Source organism: Phaseolus vulgaris, chromosome 8 (genome assembly GCF_000499845.2).
Source record: "Phaseolus vulgaris cultivar G19833 chromosome 8, P. vulgaris v2.0, whole genome shotgun sequence".
Taxonomy (NCBI): Eukaryota; Viridiplantae; Streptophyta; class Magnoliopsida; order Fabales; family Fabaceae; genus Phaseolus; species Phaseolus vulgaris.
The window spans coordinates 32,120,148-32,147,881 of NC_023752.2; the positions used below are offsets into that span (position 1 = coordinate 32,120,148).

At 43.0% G+C, this 27,734-nt stretch overlaps 2 protein-coding genes across 2 annotated transcripts; both read left to right on the forward strand.

Annotated features, from left to right (window-relative positions):
* Positions 1-4,356: 4,356 nt before the first annotated feature.
* On the forward strand, positions 4,357-8,956 carry LOC137824948 (proline-rich receptor-like protein kinase PERK8). Its single transcript, XM_068630620.1, has 2 exons — positions 4,357-4,471; positions 8,385-8,956. The coding sequence occupies exons 1-2, from the start codon at positions 4,357-4,359 to the stop codon at positions 8,954-8,956; spliced, it is 687 nt and encodes a 228-aa protein (XP_068486721.1).
* Positions 8,957-8,979: 23 nt separating this feature from the next.
* On the forward strand, positions 8,980-9,696 carry LOC137824949 (uncharacterized). Its single transcript, XM_068630622.1, has one exon. It carries the CDS (start codon positions 8,980-8,982, stop codon positions 9,694-9,696), a length of 717 nt encoding a protein of 238 aa, XP_068486723.1.
* Positions 9,697-27,734: the final 18,038 nt, after the last annotated feature.

A 27,734-nucleotide genomic window follows, 5' to 3' on the forward strand; every position in this document is an offset into this window, starting at 1 on the left:
TAGATTTCAACGAGACTTGAAGATCCAAAATTTAGAAAAATAACTCTTTCCAAATGAAAGAACCGGGAACTTGCAAAGGTGCGCTGATCATACTGTTAGGTGTCAGAGTCAGCCTGATTAAATGAGTTTCTAAAGCGAAATATAATGTGACAGACTTCAATAATTTCATTCTTTTTCTCACATAACGTGAGAATAGTTCGTGAATGTATGGTGGAGCCTTTTCAACGAAAATGATGTAATTTAGAAATTTTTTTATCGATTTGGGTAAAGAACAAATTTAATACCGATTTGTTCAAGTTGTGAGTGAGTGGAATAATTCTAAACAATAAGTCCTGCAGGTGGTAAACGATAAACGATTTTTGTTCAGCACATTTAAAAATAAACTCGTGTTTATGATCTATCATTTTTTTTAATTGTATAAAAGTTGTGTGTCAGTTGCATTACTTTGTTTAATCTATTAATTAAAATTGTGTCAACATGATAATTTCAGTGTAAAATAGTAGTTGTGTTTTGTATGCATGACTTTAATTTATATGGATAACACAATTTTAATTGTATTATTTTATATTTTATGTTGGAGTTATGTTCTATTAACACGACTTTAATTAACATATTAAGCAAAATTATGTGATTGACACAGAATTTTTACATAATTCATCAAAAAAAAATTATGAATCAGGAACACGACTTCATATTTAATTACGTTGAATACGAAAATCGTTGGCACCTCCATGACTTTTTCTTCAAAATCGTTCTCATCATCCAAAATTACGGATGACAAAGCGGGACGGACTGTGTGGGTCGGGCTACGATCCGTTGAGGAAAAGACGGAGTGAACTGCTTATTTTAACATGTTGACCAGCTTAGACCCGTTCCATATAATTCACAACCCATATAGGCAGGACGGGCTTGCGCAGACAAGACTATCCCACATATTTTAAGAATTTAAAAGTTCTTTTCTGCAATCTATAATTTCTTTATGCACCACTATATTTTGATAATGATTTTTTAATATTTAATTGTATTTTGTTTTTCTAAAATGTATAAATTGTTTAAGTTTGAATACTCATCAAATACTAAATGTAATATTCAGACCATAGTCTTTTTTATAATAAAATTTAAGTATATTTATATTATTTTTCTTTAGAATAATAATCATATATATTACCTTAAAAAATTGTATATATTTAATTAAGTAGTTTATTAATCAATTTATTAGTACAACTAATTTCATTAAAAATCAAAATATATCACTATAATTTTTTTATTTATATCTTATTATGCATATATCATGAAAATAATACTATAAAATCATTTACATAATTCATCTAATTAAAGAAAAAAATTAATTTAAAAAAAATTACTTAAAATTTACTTTTTAATAGTTTAAAAAAACTTATCGAACTAATATGTAGACTAACCTACATGCGAAGCGAACCAAAAAAAAGAACCTACGTATTTTATGCAGATGGACTAAGGCTCCATTTGCATTCGAGTGAACACGGTACACTCAGATAACTAGGACGAAATTTTGTTTGTTTGTTTTCAGTGAATTTAACATATAGGAAAGCATTGATTTGTAAGAGGGAGACAAAAATCATTCGTTGTGCCAAGAGAAAAAGGTAATGAAACATTAAAAAATTTACATCATATAGTTCAAAAGTCAAAACTACCATTAATTATTATTTTTATACACATGTAAAAATTATAAAATAATAATAATATATTTAAAATTTAAAATAGAAATAATAGTAATAAAATTATAAATAATAATAGTAATTTAAATAATAATAATAATAATAATAAATATAAATTACATACATAATAGTAATTTAAATGAATTTATTAAATAATAATATTAACAATATTAAAAAATTATTTTATTTTTTTTGAGAAAATATTTTTTATATATATTTATAAAATTTTAATTAATTAAAATTTATACAAAAACATTTCATATTTTATTATTTAAATATTTTTAGGAAAATAATAAATTTATAAAATTACATTTTCATTTTGCCCATTACTTTTTCCTCACAAATTCACTCTAATATTTCTTTTCCCTTAAACTACTTGAAATCTACTTTTTCTATCAAATCTAAACACAACCGTCCGGAACGAATACCAAAAACTTGATAAAATCAATAATAAAAAAACACTCAAATTGGTAATATTGGTTTTAAATTGCATCAATTTCTTTGAAAAGCCGAATGGTGGTAGCCCAACATCAATGTCTTAATTATTTTGTTGTGATTGAGTCACGGGCGCAAATAGCTTTACTATTCAGGATAGGGACAGACAATAATCAACCCAAAGTTCACATGACAGTAGTAAACATATCGATGCATCACTAGGTCCAAACTACGGCCTCGTCATCACAAGGACCATTGTTTTAGAGATTGACACCTCTCACTTTCCACACATTTTAAATCATTAGTTTTGGCTTGCACATAAAAGGATGTTTCATTATTTAATTATCCAAAACTCACACTGCACTAGATTCACGTATATCCATTGCATTATGGAGGCACTCGTCTCGTAAGTCTGTATTTAAAAATCCTCACATTAATTAATTTGTGATGCTTCTATGTTTTATGAAGTTACTTTAAATATAAATATAGTCGCATACATGATCAATTTTAAAAAAAGTATTATTTTGAATTTTACTTCATTTTTATTTTAGAGTTAACTATACGAGGATTTTTCTATTTTGAAAATATTATATTCACAGTCCTTTCTTCTTTAAACCCTGTAAAATTAATTTCCTGAAATCCACAATACCATTACAAAAGCACTTCTATTATATATGTTATGTTATATGTTTTCGTTCACATAAAGTTATCTCGTGAGATGCATAGGTGAGTTTAATGATCTTTGTCTTTTTCATTCTAACTAGATTTAAATATGTGGAAATGTACATTAAATATGTATTACTTGATTTCATATGACAACTTTATATTAATAAAAATACTTATTAACGAAATAAAAAGTACAATTCTCATCATATTATAAATTTCAACTAATCTTTTTAAATTGTAAAATGGGCGATATAGTGTGATGTTGACTAAATGAAAGTATCTTATTTTAGTGTACTTTTATTTATATTTTTAATGGTTGAAAGTAAGTATGTTAACGAGTGCTCGACCTAGCACCACTAAACCAATTAATGCTGTCATAACATAATAAGATGTTACTTGTTTAAATGATTGAACACTACCACATTTCTTTCGGGTAAATTTAAACAATAGTAATAACGTAAAGAATTTTGATGGAACAAAATTTCTTTAGAGAAAATTACAAATGAGCAAATCCATTGTACTCGTTGAATTTTCACTTATCCATATTATTTTAGTCTATAAATATTACATTATTATAATATAATATATAAATTTACATTATAAGAAAATCATTAAATAAAAAATAATAAATTATTCTAGTTCTTGCCGATTGACTTCCTCATCGGTTGACCTTAGCGACAAGCTCTAACCCTAGTATGTCTCTTCTAGAATCTACTTTGCGTCGTGTTGCACTGGAACGCGACTCCGTTGAAACAGATGGGATCATACATGTTGATTACACTCCAACGATCAAGTCAGTAAGAGCTTGTTAGAATTTAAGAAGTATTCAGTTTCAGTATCAGAAACAACACCTTTACCTAGGGTCTCAAGCTCATTTTATAACTTATTTCTTGTAACAGTTTTCTCTCATGAGAATATCTCAACTGAAAGTATATTCAACATAAAAGCATTTTATTTATGGGCGCCTTCTCTCCAGGTGCTGCAACAGAAATGAATCTTATCTCTAAGGAGAACATAAAATAATAACATAAAAACTACCTGCCAGCAGGGCTCCAACTTATGTGTCAACATTAGGGGAATATTATGCTTACCTGAGCACCCTACTCATGGTTCAACGTTATCTTTTATCACACATGCAACTTAACCACTATGTGTCCTAAAAAACACGTACTCAAGTTAAAAGAAACAATTACTTGACATAGGCACCACATGTACTATACATATCCCTAGGTTCAAAAATACCCTTTCTTAGTAACTTTACACTAACGTATAAAAAAATGTTATTTTAATTATGCCACAACGGACTTACCAAGAAAACTGGGTCAAACTCATGACCTGCACCCTAGGCTAATAGTCGAACTAACCTACCTACTGCATGTACCGAACTCCAACCACTGAGCACTGAGCACTGAGTCTAGTACAACTCTATTGATTAAATTATATATTATTTTAAAAATTAAAAATATTGATATTTAAATTAGTTTTATTATTAATAAATAGTTTTTAAATTTATATTTAATTAACTATTAATATTTTATTTATTAATTTTAGAATGTAAATGATCATTAGAAACTTCTGTGATGCAGCAATGGTTAGTTCTGCTGGGAAAGCAGAGCAATGCATGGTTGTGGGGGTTGTTGCTAGCAGAGTAGTCATGGCTGCGAAGGAGGCTAGTTTTTGGTTGAGTTGCAGAGGGTTGGAGTGTTGTCCAGAAGAGCCAACTAGATGAAGAGGTCACAAACAAACAAGGTAGAAGTGAGAAGGAACACAACAGTGTATGATATAGTAGAGTGAACACGTGGAGCATTTTGTGACAAGCTTTTGCTGGACTACTCAATTAGGGGCATGTAATATGATTTAGCATCATATATAACAGTGGGTAGGAGTGATGATTTGGTTGGTTGGAATGTAGTCTTTGGTTTTCTTTTTTAGAAGGAGTTTGGTCTTATGTCATGATATTACTTTTTCTGTGTAATAATGCAGATAGATGGCTCTTTCACTATTGCCTCAAGAGCGGTACTATTTTTTTTTAGTCCAGTTGGGTTACTCTTTCGCCATGACATAGAACTGGAGACTAGGTTTTATTCTTTTTTTTTTTTTACATTAAGAGTGGAATATTTTTAAAGTGTTTCTTTTAATTTAATTAAATTTTAATTATAAAAAAATATTATTATTTTTGTCTTTAAAATAATATTTAATTTAATTAATATAATAATTAATATTTTTTCCTTTAAAATTAGTTTTTATTTAATAATTTTTTTAGAAGTCAAATATTATTTTTTTTTTAATATTGTTTTATATATTTTTTAAATTAGTTTAATAATAAATAATAAAGTTTAAAAATGTTCCATCATCAATTAAATTTATAATTTAACAACAAATTGTTCAGATAAATAATATGTTAGAAATTTTATATTTTAGTGTGGAAAAAGGTAAGACGTGCTTTTTAGTGTGAAAAAAAGGTAAGACGTGGTTTGAATACTGGTGTTTAAAGTGTTACATTTTGAAGTGTTAAAATTGTACTATAATTGTTCGCATGGTGATTTACTCATTTAAAAAAAAATAAAAAAAAATAAAAAAAAAATATATATATAATATAAAATTCAATCAAATTAAATTGAGTTTAATCTAATCAAATTGAATGATTAATTTTGATATTTATAATAATATATCAGTAATTTGAATATATATATATATATACATGTTTCAGCCGGTTGACCTGAGACGTTTTTGTGCGCAACCTCACCCGTCAGCTAGAGACTCCTTCCCACTGATTACCTGTAGATTCCTGCAAAGAAGGACAAAAGGGCACCCTAGCGGCCGTTTGCACTACGACGCTCAAGTCAGCTAGCAAGAAACACCAAAACTCTACACCTCCGTATCGGAGCACCTGACTGGCACTCTGAAGGTGGTCTAATGAAACTGTGTATTGTGTATCTTTTCTCCCTCTGGCAAACAACCTCTCTCTCCCTAGTCCCTTGTGCGTAGTCTCAAGACTCGAGCAAGCAACTAGAGTGTACTCTGGGAAAGTCTGCCAAAAGTTCGAACCCTGTTTCCAACATTCAAGGCGCTATTTAAACTACTCCCGCATTCAAAGCACCTTAAAACGCATTTAATTATAAAACGTCCAACGCATTTAAGACGTTCAAATCGCTTGGGAGCATTTATAGTACCTTAAATGCTCGAAACGTAAACTGTGTTAAATAACTTTAATTACCTTGTACCTGACAAAATGACGTTTCTATTCTGACTTGGCTGCTGTACACATGGAGGGCCTCACAGCGCCGTGACCCCATCTGGGGGTATTTCCTCGTGTGAGTCCTCCTACCTGGGAGTGCATCTGCGCAAGGGGTGACTTTCTGGGCGCCAACTCATGCCCCCAAACCTCTAGTCACTCACTTTGAGAGCGTATCTACCTTCCTCTCGTACCCTGCACCTGGCTGCCCCCGGGCGTGACCCTTCTCATGAGTCGTAACTATCCCAAGGGCGTCTCTGGGGCGGCATGGGCACTTCACGAGTCAGATTGCTCTACACTGGCACTATTACTATCTGCCTTGAAGCCACCTTTCTCTTCTCTTTACTGCTACCCCGGGTTATCGGGGTTTGAGGCCTTCCCACGGTGTCACTCCCTCCATGGTCTTTCCTACCCATGGGTATCGGGGAGCAACACTGTGATTGACGCCCTAGCTGGGCGACGCCTTGACTTGGCGATGCCTTCACCTAGGCGACACCTTACCTTGGCGACGCTTCCTCTCGGCGACGCCCCGCCTCGGCGATGCTTGCACTTGGCGTGTCCTCACCTAGGCGACGCCTCATGTTGACTTTGACCCTGACGTTGACTTTGACCTTGACTTTGTCAACGCCCGGATACGGGACGGTACACAAGCCCCACAGTCTTAAGCTGAAGACTTGTCTTCAGCGCAAAGACTAAGGTCTCGCCCACGCCATCCACGCGTCACCCTGGTGACGTGTCATTCTTTGCTGACGTGACACTTCTCAAACTATTGACGTGACATTCTCTGAACCATTGGGGTGCCCTTAATGGCTAATCGGACATCCTCTGAAACGGGGAAGCAACACCTTTTAGGGCCACGCTTAATCGCTTGCCACGTGGCTCATCACGCGGTCAGCCCCAAGAGTCTCTTGCGCTCCCAGTGAGCGCCTAATCCTGCGACACGTGGCATCATCGCACGGTCACCATCCGTTCCCCCTCGCGCTCCTCGTAACGTTTAAGTTACCCAAACTCCGCGCTCGAAACCACTGTTTCATCCACTTTCTCTGCCTTCTCGCACTATTCATCTTCTCTGAATTTCTTCTCTCACAATCTCTGCTTTTTCGTGCTTCCGCTCACCACACCTTCGACCCTTAATGGTACGGTTTTTCCTACCCTTGTTGACTCCCTTTACTGCATGACTATAATGTATGGATGAACTGCCTGGGACTGTTTATGTTTCTGCATTTCTGTATTCTTTCGCTCCTCCGTTCTTCTCCGTTCTCTTCTCCCCCTTTCTGGGTTTCTTCGTGTGGGTAGCATTTTCTAGGGTTTTGTTCCCCTTTCTGCCTTGGCATCGCTTGTTAAAACCCTTTTCCTTTCTTCTTTCTCCAGCTATTTATCCGCATCATGGTGCGCCTAAAACCAAGGTCCAGTTCTCCCCCCAAAACCGACTATAAGGCCCTCTATACATGGGCCCCTGACGATCTTTTAAATGAATGCACCACCCTGACGACCTTTCAGGACTTGGAGAACCATCGTGGTGACCCCCATTTGTACAATTTCAATGCCTTCTGCCGCACCCACGATGCTCACATTTCCGTTCGTCCCGGCAGGCCAGGGGAACCTGTTTGTGTGGATGACAGACCCAGGAGAGGGAACCCCTTCTTCTTCATGTATCAAACTGTATTTAAACGCATTGGTGTACGCCTTCCGTTCACACCCTTCGAGAGGGAACTCCTCACGAAGATCAATACGCCCCCTGCCTAGTTACATCCCAATAGCTGGGCCTTCGTTCGGGCCTTTCAGATTCTTTGTGGATATCTAGGCGTCCTCCCTTCTGTGGACGTCTTTCTACACTTCTTCGAGGTGAAGAAGCAAGGGAAAAGCTTCTGGGTGAGCTTTTTCGGGATCGCTGGCAGGATCCTCCTTTCCCTCTTCTAGAACTCGTATAAAGGCTGGAAGGGAAAATTCTTCAGGGTGTGCTACGCCAAACATGACCCCACAGCCTTGGACGACTTCCCACTATACTGGACAGAGCATCCCAAGCTGCTCAAGGCCAATGCCCTAGATGAGCTGTCCTCTGCTGATAGGGGGTGTGCAAGGCCTTGGCTGGCCTGGGGATCGTTTTCGACACGCTGAAGCTCATAGCGTGCGAGTACAACGCACACACCCTGTCCACTTACTTTGGTAGGGAGGCTCCTCTCTTGTTACCCTTTGTTATTTGTGTTTTACCGCATCATGCTTGCTCTGTTGGCCTCCTCCACCTGTCTTCCTTGGTGCTAAGTGCCTTATGTTTCGTTCATCTGCGTGCTTTGTGGGTTTGTATAACTGCATTAGCCTTAACTTCTGTTATTTGGTTTGTCTGAATGTAGGATCGGTGATGGATGCTTCCAAGAGGATGGTCTTGGCGAAAGCACTGAAGGCTGCTCGTGCCACCAAGGCTGGCGCCTCCTCCGCCCCTGCTGCTGACCCAAACCTCTCACTAACCTTGCCCTCACCAACACCGACCACTACCGAAGCCCCACTAGGCTCATCTTCACCACCCCCACGTAGCCCCCAACCACTTCAAACACCCAGCTCACCTCCGCCCATCGCCGCAGTCCCACTGGCTGTGGCTTCATCCCTTGCTCCAACCCCCCGGGACAAAGGAAAAAGGGTTTTGGAGATCCTCTCCGATGATGAGGACTCTGATGGCGTGGTATCCTTCAAGAGGAGGAAGGCTGCGAGGGTTCCCTCCCTTCCAGCATCATCACTTCCAGGAGGGGATTCCTTCAGGGACAGCCCCCCTAGTGCTACCTCTCCCCCTCCCACTATAGTCCAAGAGGAGAAAGGTGAAGGGGTCGAGTCTGCTCCGCCTCCCCCCCAGCAGAGGTTCCCGCCGATCCTGCCTCCGTTTCTGCCGCTCCCGATCTCATTGCTATTCCTCCTCCAATCATGCACCTGATGAGAGGCTTCCATCGGGGATTAATGCCAGAAGGCTCCGACAGGAGAGAAGGAATGCCCTTCTACTTGGGAGCCTTCTTGGGCGTGGCCCTTGACTGGCGCGCCCAAGCTAGAATCGCAAACTTAAACACACAAGCCCTCCAGGCCCTGGAAGCAAGAGTGGCCGCTCTGGAGGAGGAGAAGAAAGCTCTGGGACGCCAAAACGAGGCCTACCAAGCCTCTCTGAAGTTGGCGCAAGAGGCCAAGGAGGAGGCTGAAAGGCAGCTGGGCGAGGCGATAGAGTTTCAGGCCGACTTCTACGCTCGGGAAGTCACTCTCCAAGTTCAAATAACAGGCCTCCAGGACATGGTCGAAGCCTCCGAAAAGCTTCAAAAGGACTTGAAGGATCAATGCTGTGGGCAGGCTGAAAAACTGGAGCGGATGGAGGGGGAGATGGCTACCCAGGCCAAGACATTGGGCCTTCTCCAGGTTGACCATGACAAATTGCAGATCGAGGTCAGCCGGCTCCGAGTGGAGAAGGAGGCTCTGGAGAAACAGGTGGCTTCCAGGGACTCCACCATCGAGGAGTTGGAGAAGGCCAAGAAAGCTCTTATCAACGACATGGCTGACACCTTCGAGGAGGGATTCAAAGAGGCTCTGGCCCAGGCCGTCTGCGAGAATCCGGGGATCGACGTTTCTAACTGCGATTCCACTCACCATGTCGTTGATGGACGCGTCGTGCCCCTTGAGTTGGATGATTGAAACGCTGACTCTCAACTGTCTCTTTTACCTTTGACGCTTTATATTTGCTCTTGCCATCTTCTGTTGAACTTGTAAATCTTTCGGAGTATTTGCACTTTGTTGGGATAATAGGCTTTGTATAGCCATTTCATACTCGTTCTTCATTTTTATGTGTTCCAATTGCTTTGCCTGTACCTTTACCCATTTCAAACGCTGTGTTGGGCGATCGGGTACGCCTGACACCTTACTTCTAACGTGTGCCTCGAAACCCGTTCCTCCTTCGTGTCTATGAGGCCTCTGCCTCGTGAAGGCGTCGGTAGCTCCACCATTGCTGTAACGCAAAAGTTGAGACCTACTCTGGGTCTTAAACGCTTGGGACAAGGTCACGCATCGATGCCCACGCCCATGGAGAGGCCTGTCTAACAGCGCCGTATCGTCCATGGGGTGTCTCAAACACCAAGGCGATCTGTCCCTTGGTTGTTGGTGCCTGGCGCCCACGCCTAAAGAGAGGCCTGCTACAGCAGCGCCGTATCGCCCTCAGGGTGTCTAGAAACGCCAAACACTGGGAAGGCTCGATGCCCCCCAGGGGGTCGTTCCCTCCATGGTCTTTCCTTCCCATGGGTATCGGGGAACAACCCTGCCAGTGGTTCACTCAGCATTTGGCGATCTCGTCTCCCTCCACAGTCTTTCCTACCTGTGGGTATCGGGGAGGCGACGCCGCTGGTGACCAGCTTTGACTTTTTTCGATTTCGTCTCCCTCCACAGTCTTTCCTACCTGTGGGTATCAGGGAGACGACACCACTGATAACTTATACTGGCGACGCCCTCGGCGTCTCATGCTGGCGACGCACTCAGCGTCTTATACTGGCGACGCCCTCGGCGTCTCATGCTGGCGGCGCCATCGGTTTCTTACACTGGCGACGCCTGGTGCGATCAACCTGTTGACTTCGACCTTGGTGTCGGCTTTGACTTCGATTTTGGTCAACGCCTGGGGATAGCGGAGAGCTCAAGGTTTCGCCCGCGCCATCCACGTGGCCTCTCCCGTATGGCTGATGGGACGTTCCCTCACTTGACTTGATCTTGACATTTTCTGAGCTTCTGACAAGATGCTCCCATTCTCGATGGCGCATCGTACCCTTGGGCATTCTGTCGATGTGACGGTCTCTGAAAATCAACCAGAGGCGCCGGGATCATCCTCCCATCATTTGACACGTGGCTTGATCGCACGGTGCTCCCATTTCCGTCGCTTGGCGCTCTAACCGCAATATTTAGATCTTTAGGAACCCATACCTGCGTTTATCATCCCTGTGTTTCGCACCCTCCTTGCACCGCTACACGCAGTGTTCCTTCTGCATTCCTCCTAGTTGGCGCTTTTACCTCCCGTATTCCTAACGCTCCCTTCTTCTTTGAACTCCTTGCTCTTTGCTCACCTCTCGTAGCGCCATGTCTTCCCACGTTCCTCCCCCTTGGGTTAACCCCAAGGACTTGTATGCATGGGCCTCGCGCGAGCTCCTCGACGAGTGCTCATGCTTGCTTTCTACCAGGGCCATAAGGGAACACAAAGGGGATTCGTGTTCCTACGATCATCGTGCCTTCGCTAGGAGGCATGATGACGACATTGTTGTACTCCCTTGCACCTTGAGGGAGCCGGTGTGCGGGGACGAGCGAGCCAACGACGGGGTCCCCTTCTTTTACTTCTATCAAGTGGTATTCAAGAGCATCGGTGTGCGCCTGCCCTTCTCCAGGTTCGAAAGGGAACTATTGACGGAGATTAATGCTGCTCCGGCCCAGTTGTATCCTAATAGCTGGGCTTTCGTCAAGGCCTTTGACATACTCTTTGGCTTTCTGGGGTGTGCACCCTCGGTTGATATCTTTCTTCACTTCTTTGAGGTGAAGAGGCAAAGGAACAACCTCTGGGTGACCTTCAGTAACGTTCCCGGCAGGGTTCTCCTGACCCCCTTCCAAAACTCCTTCACTGGGTAGAAGGGTAGGTTTTTCAAAGTCTGTTGCTCTAATCTCGTGCCTTCCGCCCTAGATGGTTTTCCACTGTACTGGGTGTGGGAGACGAGAGCCCTAAAGTCCAAACCCTTCAAGAAACTAACCCCGAACGACCAGGTGGTTTGCCAGATCCTGGCTGAGGCGGGGGGTTTTGACTCCGCCACTTTGATCAGTTTGGAGTTCAACGCCGGAACCCTAGAGAAGTATATATGTACGAGTGACTGCCTTAGAAACTTCCGCTTTTGATGCTTTCTAAATCTTTGCATGTTTTGCCTCGTGGTGTCTTTACCATGTTCGTTTCCCTTGGTGCAGGTTCGAAGATAAATCAGCAGCGGAGGTCACAGCTTACCCGGGCACTGAGGGCTGAGAGCGGAGCTTCGTCCTCCTCCCATCCCAACTCCGGAGGCCACTGAAAAGTGGTCATGTTTGTACTTTTTGTTTGAGCATAGGGCATGTACCTGTTCGCCTCATTTATCTCATTGGCCTTTATCTCGAACTCTATTTGTAATATTAACTCTTTGGTGTCATGTTTTTTGCTTTCTGCAACGCCGTTTCATTTTTGCACACCTTCGCCTGCATTCGCTTCTTTTAACATACTGTCCACGCTCCCCCGTTATGTTTACTAGGCGACGCCCTACCTAGGTGACACTTCCTCTTGGCGACGCCTGCTCTGTGGCGCGACGCCTGCATCTGGCGACACCTATCGCCTATTTCGAATCTGTCTTTCATCTTTTTAGCCCTTGGCCTTGCGCTTCGAGTGGAAAGAAGATGAAAACCGAGGCAAATCTTTTCTTGAACTTCTCTTTCTTTTATTTGGGTGACCTCGTTAAAAAACCCCCGAGAGGGAAAAAGAGTGTCCCCTATAATAAAATTGTTACATAGCTGTTTACATAAGTCAACTAAAATAAAACTTCAAGTTGGCTGCATTCCAGCTACGCGGAATGGGACCCCCTTCCAAAGTCTCTAGGTTGTACGAACCATTGCCCTTAGCCTCGGTAACTCTAAAGGGTCCGGTCCACTTGGGAGACAACTTATTTTCTAGCTCATAGGGGTGAGCCTTCCTCATAACTAGGTCGCCAATCTGAAACTGCCGTGGCTTCACCTTAGAGCTATATTGTCGCTCTACTCTTCTCTTTACTGCTTCGGCCTTTATTCTGGCTTCCTCCCTGGCTTCGTCTAGTAGGTCCAGGTTCACCCGCCTTTCTTCGTTGGATTCTTCAGCCACGAAATTTTGGAAGTGTGGCGAGCTTTCGTGTATCTCGACCAAGATCATCGCATCCGACCCATACACTAAGCTGAAAGGCGTCTCCATGGTGGAAGATTGGGGCGTGGTGTGGTATGCCCATACGATCCTTGGCACTTCCTCCGCCCACGCTCCTTTGGCCTTTTCTAGCCTTCTCTTTAGCCCTCTCAGCAAAACTCTATTCGCTGACTCTACCTGCCCGTTAGTCTGGGGGTGTTCGACTGATGCGAACACTTGCTTGATGCCTACCTCTGCACACAGGTTTCTCAACTATTGGCTAGCGAACTGGGTTCCATTGTCGGATACCAGCCGCTTAGGTACACCAAAGTGGCACACAATGTTCTTCCAAACAAAGTGTTGCACCTTGTGCGCAGTAATCTGGGCCACGGGCTCCGCCTCTATCCACTTGGTGAAGTATTCAATGGCAACAATCAAGTACTTCATCTGTCTTATCGCCAATGGGAATGGACCTAGGATGTCGATCCCCCACGTATGGAAAGGCCACGGGCTGTATATGGATCGCAGCTCTTCTGGCGGCGCCTTGTGCCAGTCAGCGTGTTTTTGACATTGCTTGCAACGCTGGGCGTGCCGCACGCAATCCTCCTTTACTGTTGGCCAATAGAAACCTGCGCGTACCACCTTAGAGGCTAAGGACCTTCCCCCTACGTGACTCCACAAATGCCTTCGTGGAGCTCCGCCATTATTCTGGTACACTCGTCGCCGCTTACGCACGTTAAGATAGGGTGGGTGAACCCGTGCTTGAACAATACCCCGTCCACCAGAGTGTATCTTGCGGCATTCCTCTTAACCTTCTTACCCTCTTCAGGCACCGCTGGGAGAGCCCCATCCGCCAGATACCGTCTGTATGGCGTCATCCAGGTGTCTCCCATGGCTAAAGCACATATTTGTGCGTGCCTTCCTCCTTCGGGCGTATCCGCGTATGTGCTAATATGGGGTGTCTTCACCATATCTTGAGTCAAAGAACGATGACTCCTTGGCCTCCCCCTCGCTGTACAAATATGGAGGACGTCCACCCTGTTATCTTCCACGAATTTACGCGGAGCTTTGAGCGTCTCTTGGATTACTATCCTCTGTCTACCCCCCTTGCCTGAGCTGGCCAGCTTGGCAAGCAGGTCAGCTCTGGCATTCTGCTCCCTTGGGACATGTACTAGCTCAAGAGCGCTAAATGCTCCCTTCAGCAGTTGGACGTATTTCAGATACGCCGCCATCTGCGGGTCTTTTGCTTGGAACTCGCCTGATACTTGTCCCGTAATCAGCTGGGAATCGCTTTTCACCAAGAGGTTCTGCGCGCCCATCTCCTTAACCAGGAGCATCCCTGCAACTAGAGCTTCGTACTCAGCCTGATTATTACTTGCCTTAAAGGCAAAGCACAGAGCTTGCTCGATCAGCACGCCATTGGGTCCCTCCAAGACTATCCCCGCGCCACTTCCTTGCTGGTTGGAAGAGCCGTCGACCGAGAGCAACCACTGCGAACCTGCCTCCACCTCTTGTTCGCCCCCGGGCGAGAGTTCTGCCACAAAATCTGCATATACCTGCCCTTTGATGGATCCTCTGGGCTCATACTGGATATCAAACTCTGACAACTCCACCGCCTAACGCACCATCCTTCCCGCTACGTCAGGTTTCTGCAATACCTTTTGTATAGGGAGGTTCGTCATCACCACCACTGTAAAGCTGTGGAAGTAATGGCGGAGCCTCCTGGCCGAAAATACCACGGCCAACGCTGCCTTCTCCAGCGCCTGGTATCTCGTCTCCGCGCCTTGTAAGGCCTTGCTCACAAAATAGATGGGCTTTTGAATCTGGTCCTGCTCCTGGACCAGCACAGAGCTGATAGCTCACTCTGTCACCGCGAAGTACAGCCGGAGGGGCACGCCCGCTTCTGGTTTGCAAAGGACCGGTGGCGTCGCCAAATACTCTTTCAACTTCAAGAAGGCCGCTTCGCATTCGTCAGTCCACGTGAAACGACTATTTCTTTTAAGGCACTGGAAATACGGGTGCCCCTTCTCTCCTCCAGCAGAGACAAACCTTGATAGTGCCGCCATACGCCCCGTCAGCTGCTGCACTTCCTTCACTGACGTCGGGCTTCGCATGGGGATGATTGCTGCACATTTATCGGGGTTCGCCTCTATTCCCCTCTCCGTGAGCATGAAACCTAGGAACTTACCGGCCTCTACCCCGAAGACACACTTCTCGGGATTTAGCTTGAGGCGGTACTTGGATATAGTGACGAACAACTCCTCTAGGTCCGCCACGTGCTGTGCCCTATCATTCGACGCTACTACCATATCATCCACGTAGGCGTACACATTCCTCCCTAACATGGGCGCTAGGACCTTGTCCATCAGCCTTTGGTAGGTGGCGCCTGCGTTTTTCAGCCCAAAAGGCATCACCTTGTAACAGTAACTGCTGGTTTCCGTCATGAACGCAGTCTTACTCTCATCTCGCGGGTGCATTTTGATTTGGTTGTATCCCGAGAATGCATCCAAAAAGCTAAGTATATTGCAACCGGAGGCGCTGTCCACCAACGCGTCGATGCTGGGTAGTGGGTACGAGTCCTTCAGGCACGCTTTATTTAAGTCTGTGAAGTCCACGCACATCCTCCACTTCCCATTCGCCTTCTTCACCAGGACAACGTTGGCCAACCATTCAGGGTATTGAATCTCCCTGATGTGACCAGCACTCAGCAGCTTCTGCGTTTCTTCCCTTACCACCAGCTGCCTCTCTTCATTAAACTTTCTCCTTCTTTGGCGGACGGGGTGGACCGTGGCGTCCATGCTAAGATGATGACATAGGAAATCAGGGTCGATGCCGGGCATATCCGAGGCAGACCATGCGAAAGCATCTAAGTGGCGTGAAATCACCTCTGCCACCTTCTCCTGCTCCTCTTGGCTCAGCAAACGCCCTAGCTTAAACGTTTTGCTGCCAATCTCCCTCTCCACCACGTTAGCCGCCTGCTGATCCCTGCTATTATCCTTAACGGGCGCCGCCTCTTCCACGGGCGCCGCGTCGTTAGGGCCCTCCACCATGAGTGTATCTGCCTCGGGCGTCGCCCTCACGGGTGTGGCCTCGTCAGGCGTTGACCCAGCGGGCGTCGCCTCAATCATCATCGTGTCTGCACTTGGCAGACGCTCAAACACCATGAACACGCCCCTCTTCGTTTTCAGGCTATTCTCATAACATTTCTGCGCTTCCTCCTGGTCCGACTTGATGACTATTACCTTGTCGCTGAGGTCTGACAGCTTCATCTTCATATGGCGCGTGGAGGCTACTGCATTCAGCCTATTCAACGCCGGTCTGCCCAACAAGATGTTGTAGGCAGAGTAGGCGTTTACGACCAAGTACCGGATGCTTTCGGTACGCGAGGCCTCTCCATCTGTGAACGTTGTCCTCAGCTCCAAGTAGCCTCGGACTTCCACTTGGTTATCCGCAAACCCATATAGGCACCCTGTGTAGGGCCTCAGGAGGTTGAGAGACAACCGCAACTTGTTGAATGTCGACCAGAACATGACGTCTGCAGAACTTCCCTGGTCGACTAGAACCCTGTGCACCTTTCGGCCCGCCGTGACAACTGAAATGACCACGGGGTCATTGTCGTGCTGCACGACATCTCGCAGATCCGCCCTCGTGAACACGAGGTCCGACTCCCACGGATCACCTGAGATTCTCTCCTCAATCGAGTTGACCCCCCTCGCGTATTTCTTTCGTTGGGAGGCGGTGGGTCCTCCGCCGGAAAAACCTCCAGCAATGGTGTGGACCTCGCCGAGAACAGGCATCTCGTGCGCTTGTTCTTCCGTTGGCGCCGGCAGGGCGACGGTCGTGGCGGGTTCTGCGACATAATCCTTCAGAAACACGCTTCTCACCAGCTCATCTAGCTGGTAACCCAGCGACAGGCAGTTATCAATGTGATGACCGAAAGCCTTGTGGAACTCACACCAAGAGTCTTTCCGAGGCCCTAACACCTTATCAGTCTTCGCCGGTCGCCTCAACCTCTCGGCTATATTAGGCACGGCGATCAGGTCCTTCAACTCCTCCACAAAGTTGTATCTCGCCGGCCTTGCCCTCTCTCTGGCCAGGCGATCGCCTTCTGCTAGACCCCGGGACTGGGGTTTTCTGGCCTCATAGGGGTGTCTCCCCTCTAGCTTCTTCCTCCCCGTCGTTGTCTCGTTGACCCTGACAGGCTGAACCCGCGTCTGCGCCCTCGGGCGTGAGGGCACGACATTGGTTCGCTTCTCGCACACCTCTCCTTCGGAGGCGATATGTTCCACCGCCTGACGCCGTATTTCAGCAAAGGTCCTTGGGCGATTGCGAATAATAGATTCGCAAAAAGGGCCGGGACACACGCCTTTCTTGAAGGCATACACAATCATAGACTCCTCCGAAGTACCAACTTTTACTACTTGGGCCCCGAAGCGGTTGATGTATTCTTTTAAGGTCTCCCCTTGATACTGTTTTACATCAAACAAGTCGTAGGAAACTGGCGGCGGGGCCTTGTTCGCCAACTATTGCTCCCTAAATAGCTGCGACAACTGCCGGAAGGAGGTGATATGGCCATTTGGAAGGCTGATGAACCAATCCATTGCCATCCCTGTCAACGTGCTCATAAAGAGCTTACACCTCGCGGCATCCGAGCCGCCTACCAATAACATCTGCGTGTGGAATGCAGTGAGATGGGCCTCGGGGTCCTCCATCCCGGTAAAGATCACCTTGGGCTCTGCGAACGTGTTGGGGATCACCGCATCCAGAATCTCCTGCGAGAAGGGTGTGGAAAACTCCCTTGGTGGGGTGAGGCGCTCGGTCTCGTCTTGTTCGCGTTGCCCTTGGTTATAGTTCAAATCCCGACGCAACTCTTCATTCACCCGATGGAGCTCTTCGTTTCTCGCGCACGAGTCTGCGAGGTCCGCCTGGATGCGTTCCTGTTCTATCCTCGACTCCGCCATCTCATCCTGCAGCCCCCGCATCATTTCCAGTACCTGCTGCATGGACATTTCCTCACTCGCCGCGCGCGCGGTACCTTTTCTAGTGGTAGCCCTCATTCTTCACAGTTTCCTCCAACTTCTGCCAACGTTATGGTGGCTCTGATAGATCTTCGTTGCTTGTGATGGGACTGATGTTTTAAATCGGCCCCACGGTGGGCGCCAAATGTTCCAGCCGGTTGACCTGGGACGTCTTTGTGCGCAACCTCACCCGTCAGCTAGGGACTCCTTCCCACTAATTACCTGTGGATTCCTGCAAAGAAGGACAAAAGGGCGCCCTAGCGGCCGTTTGCACTCCGACGCTCAAGTCAACTAGCAAGAAACACCAAAACTCTACACCTCCATATCGGAGCACCGTGACTGGCACTCTGAAGGTGGTCTAATGAAACTGTGTATTGTATATCTTTTCTCCCTCTGACAAACAACCTCTCTCTCCCTAGTCCCTTGTGCGTAGTCTCAAGACTCGAGCAAGCAACTAGAGTGTACTCTGGGAAAATCTGCCAAAAGTTCGAACCCCGTTTCCAACATTCAAGGCGCTACGTAAACTACTCCCGCATTCAAAGCACCTTAAAGCGCATTTAATTATAAAACGTCCAGCGCATTTAAGACGTTCAAACCGCTTGGGAGCATTTATAGTACCTTAAATGCTCGAAACGTAAACTGTGTTAAATAACTTTAATTACCTTGTACCAGACAAAATGACGTTTCTATTCTGACTTGGCTGCTGTACACGTGGAGGGCCTCACAGCGCCGTGACCCCATCTAGGGGTATTTCCTCGTGTGAGTCCTCCTACCTGGGAGTGCATCTGCGCAAGGGGTGACTTTCTGGGCGCCAACTCATGCCCTAAAACCTCTAGTCACTCACTTTGAGAGCGTATCTACCTTCCTCTCGTACCCTGCACCTGGCTGCCCCCGGGCGTGACCCTTCTCATGAGTCGTAACTATCCCAAGGGCGTCTCTGGGGCGGCATGGGCACTTCACGAGTCAGATTGCTCTACACTGGCGCTATTACCATGGCCTTGAAGCCACCTTTCTCTTCTCTTTACTGCTACCCCGGGTTATCGGGGTTTGAGGCCTTCCCACGGTGTCACTCCCTCCATGGTCTTTCCTACCCATGGGTATCGGGGAGCAACACTGTGATTGCCTTGCTTTTGTGACATTTGACCTTGGCGACGCCCTAGCTGGGCGACCCCTTGACTTGGCGATGCCTTCACCTAGGTGACGCCTTACCTTGGCGACGCTTCCTCTCGGCGACGCCCCGCCTCGGCGATGCTTGCACTTGGCGTGTCCTCACCTAGGCGACGTCTCATGTTGACTTTGACTCCGACGTTGACTTTGACCTTGACTTTGTCAACGCCCGGATACGGGACGGTACAATATATATATTAATTTTATTGGAAGTACTCACTCAATTCTTATATTCACTTATATACTTATAATTTCTTATGTTCTTACCGATTAAATATTGAAAAAATTCTATAAGTGGTTCTCCTTTTATTGTCATTGACAAACTTCGGAGTCATATCTTGCAATTATAACTCAACTTGCAAGGCAAACCACATTCTTCCACCTCGGGAGACTAACATTATTTTCTGGTAAGATCATGGGGCACTGGTAAAATTATTCCTAAATCATAAGCCTTGTCGTACTCACTAGAAGCAAAATTGTTGCATCATCTTCATGATCATTGTATCTTTAGGTGGACCTCTCAATTGTTGGTTCTTCTTTTATTTTAGTTATGAGTTATTATATTGTTACTCTAGTACCCAACAATGTTATCAGAGCTTAATTCCTTATTATGTTATGTTATTATTGTTGTTAGAATATTGTTGTATAAAAATCTAAGTATGTTTAGTGATTATAGCTAGTCAAATCTCACACATCAGAAAGGAATTATTCTTATTACTGGGTATAGAATGTGGTAATGTAAAATTGAATGTCTAGGAAAGTTCTAACAAGGAAAGATTTGATATTTTAGCATGTCCATTGGTGATCCACCTCTCTTTCCTGAATAATTACCTTGCTCGATGTCTTAGTTCACATTCTACAATCATTGTTATAGTAAATAATACTATTCATAGTGAGAAGTGCATAAATTAGTTTTAAATCCACGACAACAAAATATGAGATATACAATTTTAATGGGAATGATTTCTCATTGTGGAATACATATTCTCAACCTACACCTAATGGTAGTCATGTATAAGCTTTTGGTGGGTCTTCGCTCAGAAAGATTTCTTGACACATTGTATGTTGACCCATCAGCCAACATGGATGAGTTTTGCAATCAAGCAACACGATATATCAACATAGGGGAGAACTCTGACGCAAGGAAAAAAGGTGACAAAAGTTGTTTCTACCTCTCCCCTAAATACCACACAAGCCTTTAAGAGACTGTGTATTGGTATGTAAAATAGTGAAACCCCTCTTAACATTAGTCGAGATGTTATTATCCAAGAGGCGGGTGGCTTCCATGGTAAAGGAATGAGAAATCACCAGTACCAAGTGACTTCAAAGCCCGTACAAGAATAGAGGGAGGAACCTCGAGTGATATAATCCCAAAGACGTGAGAAGGACGATCAACATTATATCAAGAGGATTTGCTGAGAGAGACAACTCAAGTTTTGCAAGGAAAAGACATCTTTGTAGTATGAACTCGCAAATTGGCAGGATGAAAAGATCCTCATCCACTAAAGAAGCTTGAAAAATGTGCTTTATTGGCTAATGTTCTTAAAGCTTGACATCCCTACTTCCCTCATTCGGTCATACTCAAACCTGTTACTAGGGTTCACATGGAACATGTGCACACCCGAGGATATTTCAAATTGCTTATTATGTTTAACATAAGTGAAGCATTTTGAACACTTACGATTTGGTATACTATAGTGGAGACTGACACTTCGTATAATGCTTTAATTGGGAGGAAAACTCTCAACTAGTTTGAAGTCCTTATTGCTACACCACAAATGACCATGGAATTCCCTTTCAAGGAGGAAAAGATTATCACAATAGAGGTTGATCCCAAAACAACAAGATAATGTTATGCTCAAAGTCTCAAAGTCACTCCTTCTTACCAGCAACACAATCCAAATCAATGAGGTGCTAGATCTCAAGGATCCAACGTTTGTGTTTGTTGAAGCCTTCTTGAAGATTTGTTGTCATATATGTCTAGGTAGTTTAGTTATCTTTTACTTTAAGAGATGATGATGAATCCAAGAACAAAGTTTTTAGTTGGTTATAAAGTTTTTAAACTGGTTTTTAAATTATTTTTTGGAAAGTAATTTTTTTTCAATATGTTATTTCTTAGATCAATTGATTGAAAATACTTAAGATTTTTACCATTTTCTTAAATATGTTTTATATACTGAAAACTTTGTTTTAGTATGTTACATAAAAAGTGTTTTCAGTTTGAATTCTTTCCATATGAGAAAATCAGTTTTTATGCAAGTTATATTAATTTAAGTAAAATTAAGAGGTTATTTCGAGTTTTTCAATAGATTGATTTTACTAAATTGTACCTCTTTAACAAAATATGCATTGTTAATTCTCCATAAAAAAGGGTTTGCATTGTATAAAAAAAAAAGGTAACACATACATTTTCAACTTTTACATATGAGAGAGAGCTTTTGCGAATTAAGTTTTTGTGAGAAATTGGTTTTGAAAAATCTTTTAGGTTTCTTGGAGAAAAAATTTCATCATCTGAAGCCAAAGATGTTGCATTGTTGTTGTGACATTAAGAGATCTAGTTGTTGTTAGAATTATAGGGCTAAAACAAGTGGAGGGTGAATTGTTTTTTAAAGATTTTTCGCAAGTATTGATGGTAGAGTGAAAAGCTATGAAGAATTAAGCACTTAGAGTTTTTTTGAAAAGGGTTTGGAGCTGTTTGAATTGGTTGACTTTGTTGTCAAACCAATTCAATCGGTTGTTTCGTGAATTCAACCAATTGTTTGTTGAAAATCCATAACAAAATTTATGTTATGTTTACAAATCAGCTTTAAATGTTTTTAACAACTTTTGGAGTATTTAAAGAGGTTGTTATACCCTCTTAAAGTTTAATACAGTTTTGAGACATTTTTGTGAAAGTGTGAAAACAAATTTGAGTTTTCAAGATTTTCATTCAAGCTTTTGGATTTTCTCAAAGAAGTGGAATATGATAGCTATAATATTTTGATTTGATCTTCATCAAGTGTAATCCTTTCTGTATATCTTGTATTTTTTAATATTGGTGTGTAAGTGCAGAATCAGAGGGTGTTCTGATTTCTGTGGTGTTTGTGTGCCAAAGTAAGTGTGTGACTTGAGGTGTTCAAGGTCACTTCTTTGGTGGTGTGTTTGTAATCTAGATTTTGATTGCATAGTAAATACCCAGTGGTTTCTGGGGACTAGATGTAGCTCTTGGGATAAGAGCTTACCAGTATAAATTGCTTGTGTGCTTTTCTCTTACTCTGAACTCATTTAAATTCTTCTTTTAAGTTGTTTTAACTCTACTGATATCAACAACCGGTTGAATCGCAAAAACAATCGGTTGATTTTCTGATAATCAACTTAAACAATTTTTGATTGATTGCTTTCTGGATTTCTATATATGTGATTCTGCTTTGAATTTCATTATACCTTCAAAGTTTGGGAAAATCTTTCATAAACAATTCACCCTCCCTCTTGTTTAAGGTCATATATTCAAACAATGCGGGGTTACCAAAGCGTTTTTTTATGAGACATCTCACCACACTAAATCTGAGACATCCACGTGGTACCATCAACGACCAGAAAGCATTGTCGCTTCATCTCCTTTTTTAAAACAATTAAAAACCCATTTCTTCGTCACTTACTTGTTACACAATCTCTCTTCTCTCCATAACTCTCATGCTATCAAAACCTCTCTTACACCAAAACTTCTTTCGCATTTCTTCTCCTCCATCATCATACCAGGTATTTTCCTCCACCAATCTCTATTGCCAGATATTTATTCATCTTCTCTACTTGGGCTGAACTGTGCTTGTATATTGGTTGTGTTTATGCTTTTGTTCTAGCTATTTCTATAATGGATTACAATTCAATGTACCCCTAGGCCAAAAGAGAGCTTCTAAAAGAGGTCTCGTATTACCCTAGTGATATTGACGTCAACATATCGTCTCAATAGAATCAAACACATATAAAGCTAACCAATGGTACATGTTAAGTAACGCTAAAGCAACGAGCGGTTCAGATGACCCGGAAGGGGGAAGCCTGGTAACGACTCAGCTTGCTACTAGGGATTATTCTCGTCACCTTGGGTGCTTTATTTAAGTTCAAGTTAGAAATTTGCAATTTGTTTAACTATGCTACGATTAGTGTGTAAGCAAATTTACTTAATAAGTCATTTTTAGCATTCATATGTGATTGATGCCATAAGAGGATATGATTGAAAGGGGAAGTTAAAACGACAAGGTTTCCCCACAGTTGATGGTGTAACACGTGTACGCACCATAGTAAGTGTGATGAAGTCATCCCTTCAAGTGACGCTCTGGAAATCGTGCACCAACTACCTTTTGAGCCAAATGTCTTTTTAAAATGGGCACAAATAAGCCTCTTTGCCTTGCCATGCTCAGCTCAAGGTTGGGTGGGGTCTGTGTACTGGTTGAACGTGCTTGGGGTCCGACTCGAGCACTTAAATGCACTATCCTAACCCACCTAGTCTATAAAGGAAAAATACTTAGCTCGGCCCAAAACAATAATAAGCCCAATGATGTGTTAAGGAGTTGGCCCAAGCAGCTGGCCAGGCGCTTTAATAAAGGTAACTAAAATAAAAACAATTGAATGAGGGAGGCACCGATATTTATTCTGAGATTCTATGAAAATAAAAGTTAGAAATAATGTTCTACCTGCACCCATAAAATAAAGGGGATATATTAATAGAATATCTTTATGTTATTGACTCTTGAAGGGCGATCTATGAATGCTATAAAAGGGCCACAAGACCCTAAACAAAGTAAGTTCAATCTTGCGATACTACACCCATACACATACATTATATTCATTTACTCATAGTTATATGTTGTCACTGACTTGATCGTTGGAGTCTTATCAACAGGTGGAGCTCCCTTCACTGTGAATTATTAGCATCCCAAGGCAGCAACAATAAAAAAGAAAAGTCAGTCCGGAGTCCACCACCAAAGTCCGATCCAGGTCAGCCAACAAGAACAATTCTCGAAATATAACGAAATCAAAATGTATCTACCTGATAAAGACAAAATAGATTTCATGACCAAGGAAACTATTTTTTGTTATAAAATCAAGTTGTTTGGATTAAAAATATGTTGGTGTAACATATCAGCGTCTCATGGACAAAGTCTTTAAGGAATTTGTACCGTCCCGTCCCCGAACGTTGACCAAAGTCAAAGTCAAAGTCAAAGTCAAACACGTGCTGGGACCCGCCAAGGTGCCCAGGGGAGGAAGTCAATAGGTTGACCACTTTGGGCATCGCCAGAAGTGGGTGTCGCCAAGTATGGGCATCACCATGTTGAGGCGTCGCTGATGTCACCCCCCGATACCCACGGGTAGGGAAGACCGTGGAGGTGGGACACAGTCAGAGGCAACGGTACGGGCGAGGAGGCCTCGGGCCCCGGTACCTCAGAACAGTAATGAAGAGAAGAGAAAGGTGGCTTCAAGGCCATAGTCCCAGTATCACCAGGGGGTAGCCTGCCTCATGAAGTACCCACGCCACCTCTGGAGAATCCCTGGGACAAATACGACCCAGGAGAGGGCCACGCCCAGGGGTGAACCATGTGCATGGTACGAGAGGAAGGCAGATACACTCCCAGGGCGAGTGACTAGAAGCTGGGGCGCATGAGTTGGCACCCAGGTAGTCACCCCTCGCGCCAGATGCACTCCAGAGAAGGAGGACTTACACGTTGGAGTTTCCCTGAGTTGGGTTACAGCGTGGTAAGCCCTTCCACGTGGAATGGTGGTTAAGTTAGAAGGAAACGTGGCAGTAAGCGCTGAAACATCAAGGTATATAAGCTTCTTTGAAAAGTTTACTAAGGTACATTTTGACTAGTTGCACACTTTACTCAGTTTACACACTCACTCAGAGAGAGAGAGAGAGATCAGAGTTAGTTACGATTCAGTTACAGTTCTCCGGTACGAAGGTTTTGATGTTTCTTGCTTTGCTCACTTGATCGTCGGAGTGCAAACGGCCGCGAGGGCGCCCTTTGCTCATTTCATTTCAGGTTCTCACGGCGGCGTAAGGCGGAAATCTGAGTTGAAGACGAAGGAGTCCTTGAGTGCAAGTTAGAGCTACGCACGAAGACTTTCTCAGTCAACCGGCAGGAACATAATTCATTAGTGGCATAATGAAAGTATATGTCGATGACATGGTGGTTGAATCGGCAAATGTATTGGACCACCTTGCCCATGTCAAGAAAATTTTCAACAAGGGTGGGAAGCATAACATGCGACTCAACCAAAAAAAAGTGGAAGATTCCTCAACTTCATGATCACCCAATGAGAAGTAGAAGTTAATCCTGACAAGTGTGAGGCAATCTTAACTATGAGAAGTCCAAGTAACTTAAAAGAGGTCCAACATCTTAATAGGAAACTTGTTGCATTATCAAGGTTTCTCCCTAGACTTGCAGATAAAACAAAGCCTTTCTTTAGGCTTATCAAAGGAACAAAAAAGTTCAAATGGAATGCTAAATGTGAAAATATGCTTCAGAGTATGAAAAGAAAACATCTACTCCCTAACAATATTTATAAATCCATTGCCCCATTAAACCTTTTTACTATACTTGTCAGTCTCAAACACGACCATAAGCTCGAGGATAAGAAATAAAACCATGTGTATTTTACCAGTTGAAATCTACAACCAATCGAAAAATATTTCAATTCTTAGATAAATTAATATCAACACTTGTTTTCTATGCTCGGAGACTTTGAAAATACTTATGGAGCTTTCATATTGTTCCCATCAAGCAAATACTCCAAAAGCAAAAACTAATAGACTGAATGACAGGTTGGTTGGTCGAGCTAAGTTTGGATTGAAATTCAAAAGTAGAGGACTGATGAAACCACATTTATTGGCAGACTCTTTGATCGAGTTACTCAAACTCAAAGAAAGACAAGGTTAGTAGTCCCTTAGTGTGGATGGTTTATTAAATAAAAAAGGATTGGGCCTGGTATAATCCTTAAGGGCCTAAAAAATATCATCCTTGAGCAAGTCATTCGCTTCATTTTTTATATATCAAACAATCAAGCAGAATATGAAACTCTAATTGTGTTGGGTTGAAACTCACTCAAGAATTAGGTGTGTAACAGGTGAAATGCCAAAGCGGCTCTTAGTTGATCACTGGCTAGATAAACGGTGATTATCAAGCCAATGAGTCTTTGCTTCAAAAGTATTACCATATAACCAAGAGCTTGAAGACAATTTGGCCAATTTGATATTATACATGTGCCAAAAGAGCAAAATAATTGTGTCGACAAACTTTCCAAGCTTGTTATCACAAGGAAGGCCAGACAATACTAAACCCTTATTCAAAAAACCCTTAGCACTTCAAGCTTCGACCATGATGATGTGTTATAAGTAAATATGGGTAGCTCGAGTTGGATGACACATATCATAAATTTTTTGACCAACGATTCCTTACCTGACAACACAACAAAAGCTAAAAGGGTGCATATGGAATCATCATTTTACACTATGTATAACAACACACTCTTTCGAAGAGGTTTTTCCTCTCCATTGTTGAAATGCTTGGATAATGACCAAACTAAATACGTACTCGTCGAACTCGACAAGGGCATATGTGGGATGATTTGGAAGCCCGATGTATAACATCACGAGTTTTAAGAGCAGGGTACTATTGGCTGATACTTCAGAAAGACACCCACACCTTTACTGAAAAATGCCAAGAATATTAGAAGTATGACCCCCTTCACATGATAACCTTCCAAGGCCATTTGCAATGTGGGAAATGGACATAATCAACCCATTCCCCCTCGCCAAAGGGTAGGTAAAATTCTTAATAATGGTCATTGATTACTTCACTAAATGGATAGAAGTTAGGCCATTGGCAATTATCACAACTCGAAAAATTTAAAAATTATTTTGGAAAAGTGTGGTGTGTAGACATGGTTTGCAACATTTTTTCGTCATCAATAATAGTTGGCAATTGATATACAAGAGATTTTAACAACTCGACATAAAACATCGAGTCTCATTTCTAGAATACCCCCAAACTAATGGACAGGCTAAAGCGATCAATAAGGTTTTTTTGAAAGAACTCAAGAATAAACTTTTATAAGCTAAAAGTTTTCGAGCCGAAGAGATACCCAATATATTGTTGGATTATCATTGTACCCCTCAATTGTCTATAGGAGAAACACCTTTTTGAATAACTTAGGGGAAAATGCCATGATCCTTGTTGAGCTCGGATAAGCATTTCTGGTGGAGAAAAAACTTTCATGAGAATAATAATGATAACAACCTCAGGGTTGATTTAGATCTTGTACAAGAAGTACGAGATGAAGCTACAAAGAGTAAGGCATGAAGAAACACACGTTAGAGAATGATTCTTAAAAACAGGTGACTTGGTGTGACGAAACCTCGGAGACTAGCACCCAATTAGGAAGGTTCATACTGATTAGTAAACTCACACATAATGGAGCTTACAAGCTTGAAGAATGAAATGACTAACTCTTGCCAATGACTTGGAACGTAACCCATTTGAAAAGGTGTTACAGCTAAATTATTAATGAGGATGATGTACTCTTTTTCCTTAGGTAAGCTTTTCTCCTTAAGGAAGGTTTTCTCAACAAGATTTTAATGAGGCACATTCTTGAAATAAAAA

Coding starts and splice junctions, on each gene's coding strand:
- LOC137824948 (XM_068630620.1), top strand. CDS start 4,357: ATGATCATTAGAAACTTCTGTGATGCAGCAATGGTTAGTTCTGCTGGG. Junction 4,472..8,384: donor CATGGCTGCGAAGGAGGCTA/GTTTTTGGTTGA, acceptor GTCTGAATGTAG/GATCGGTGATGGATGCTTCC.
- LOC137824949 (XM_068630622.1), top strand. CDS start 8,980: ATGCCAGAAGGCTCCGACAGGAGAGAAGGAATGCCCTTCTACTTGGGA.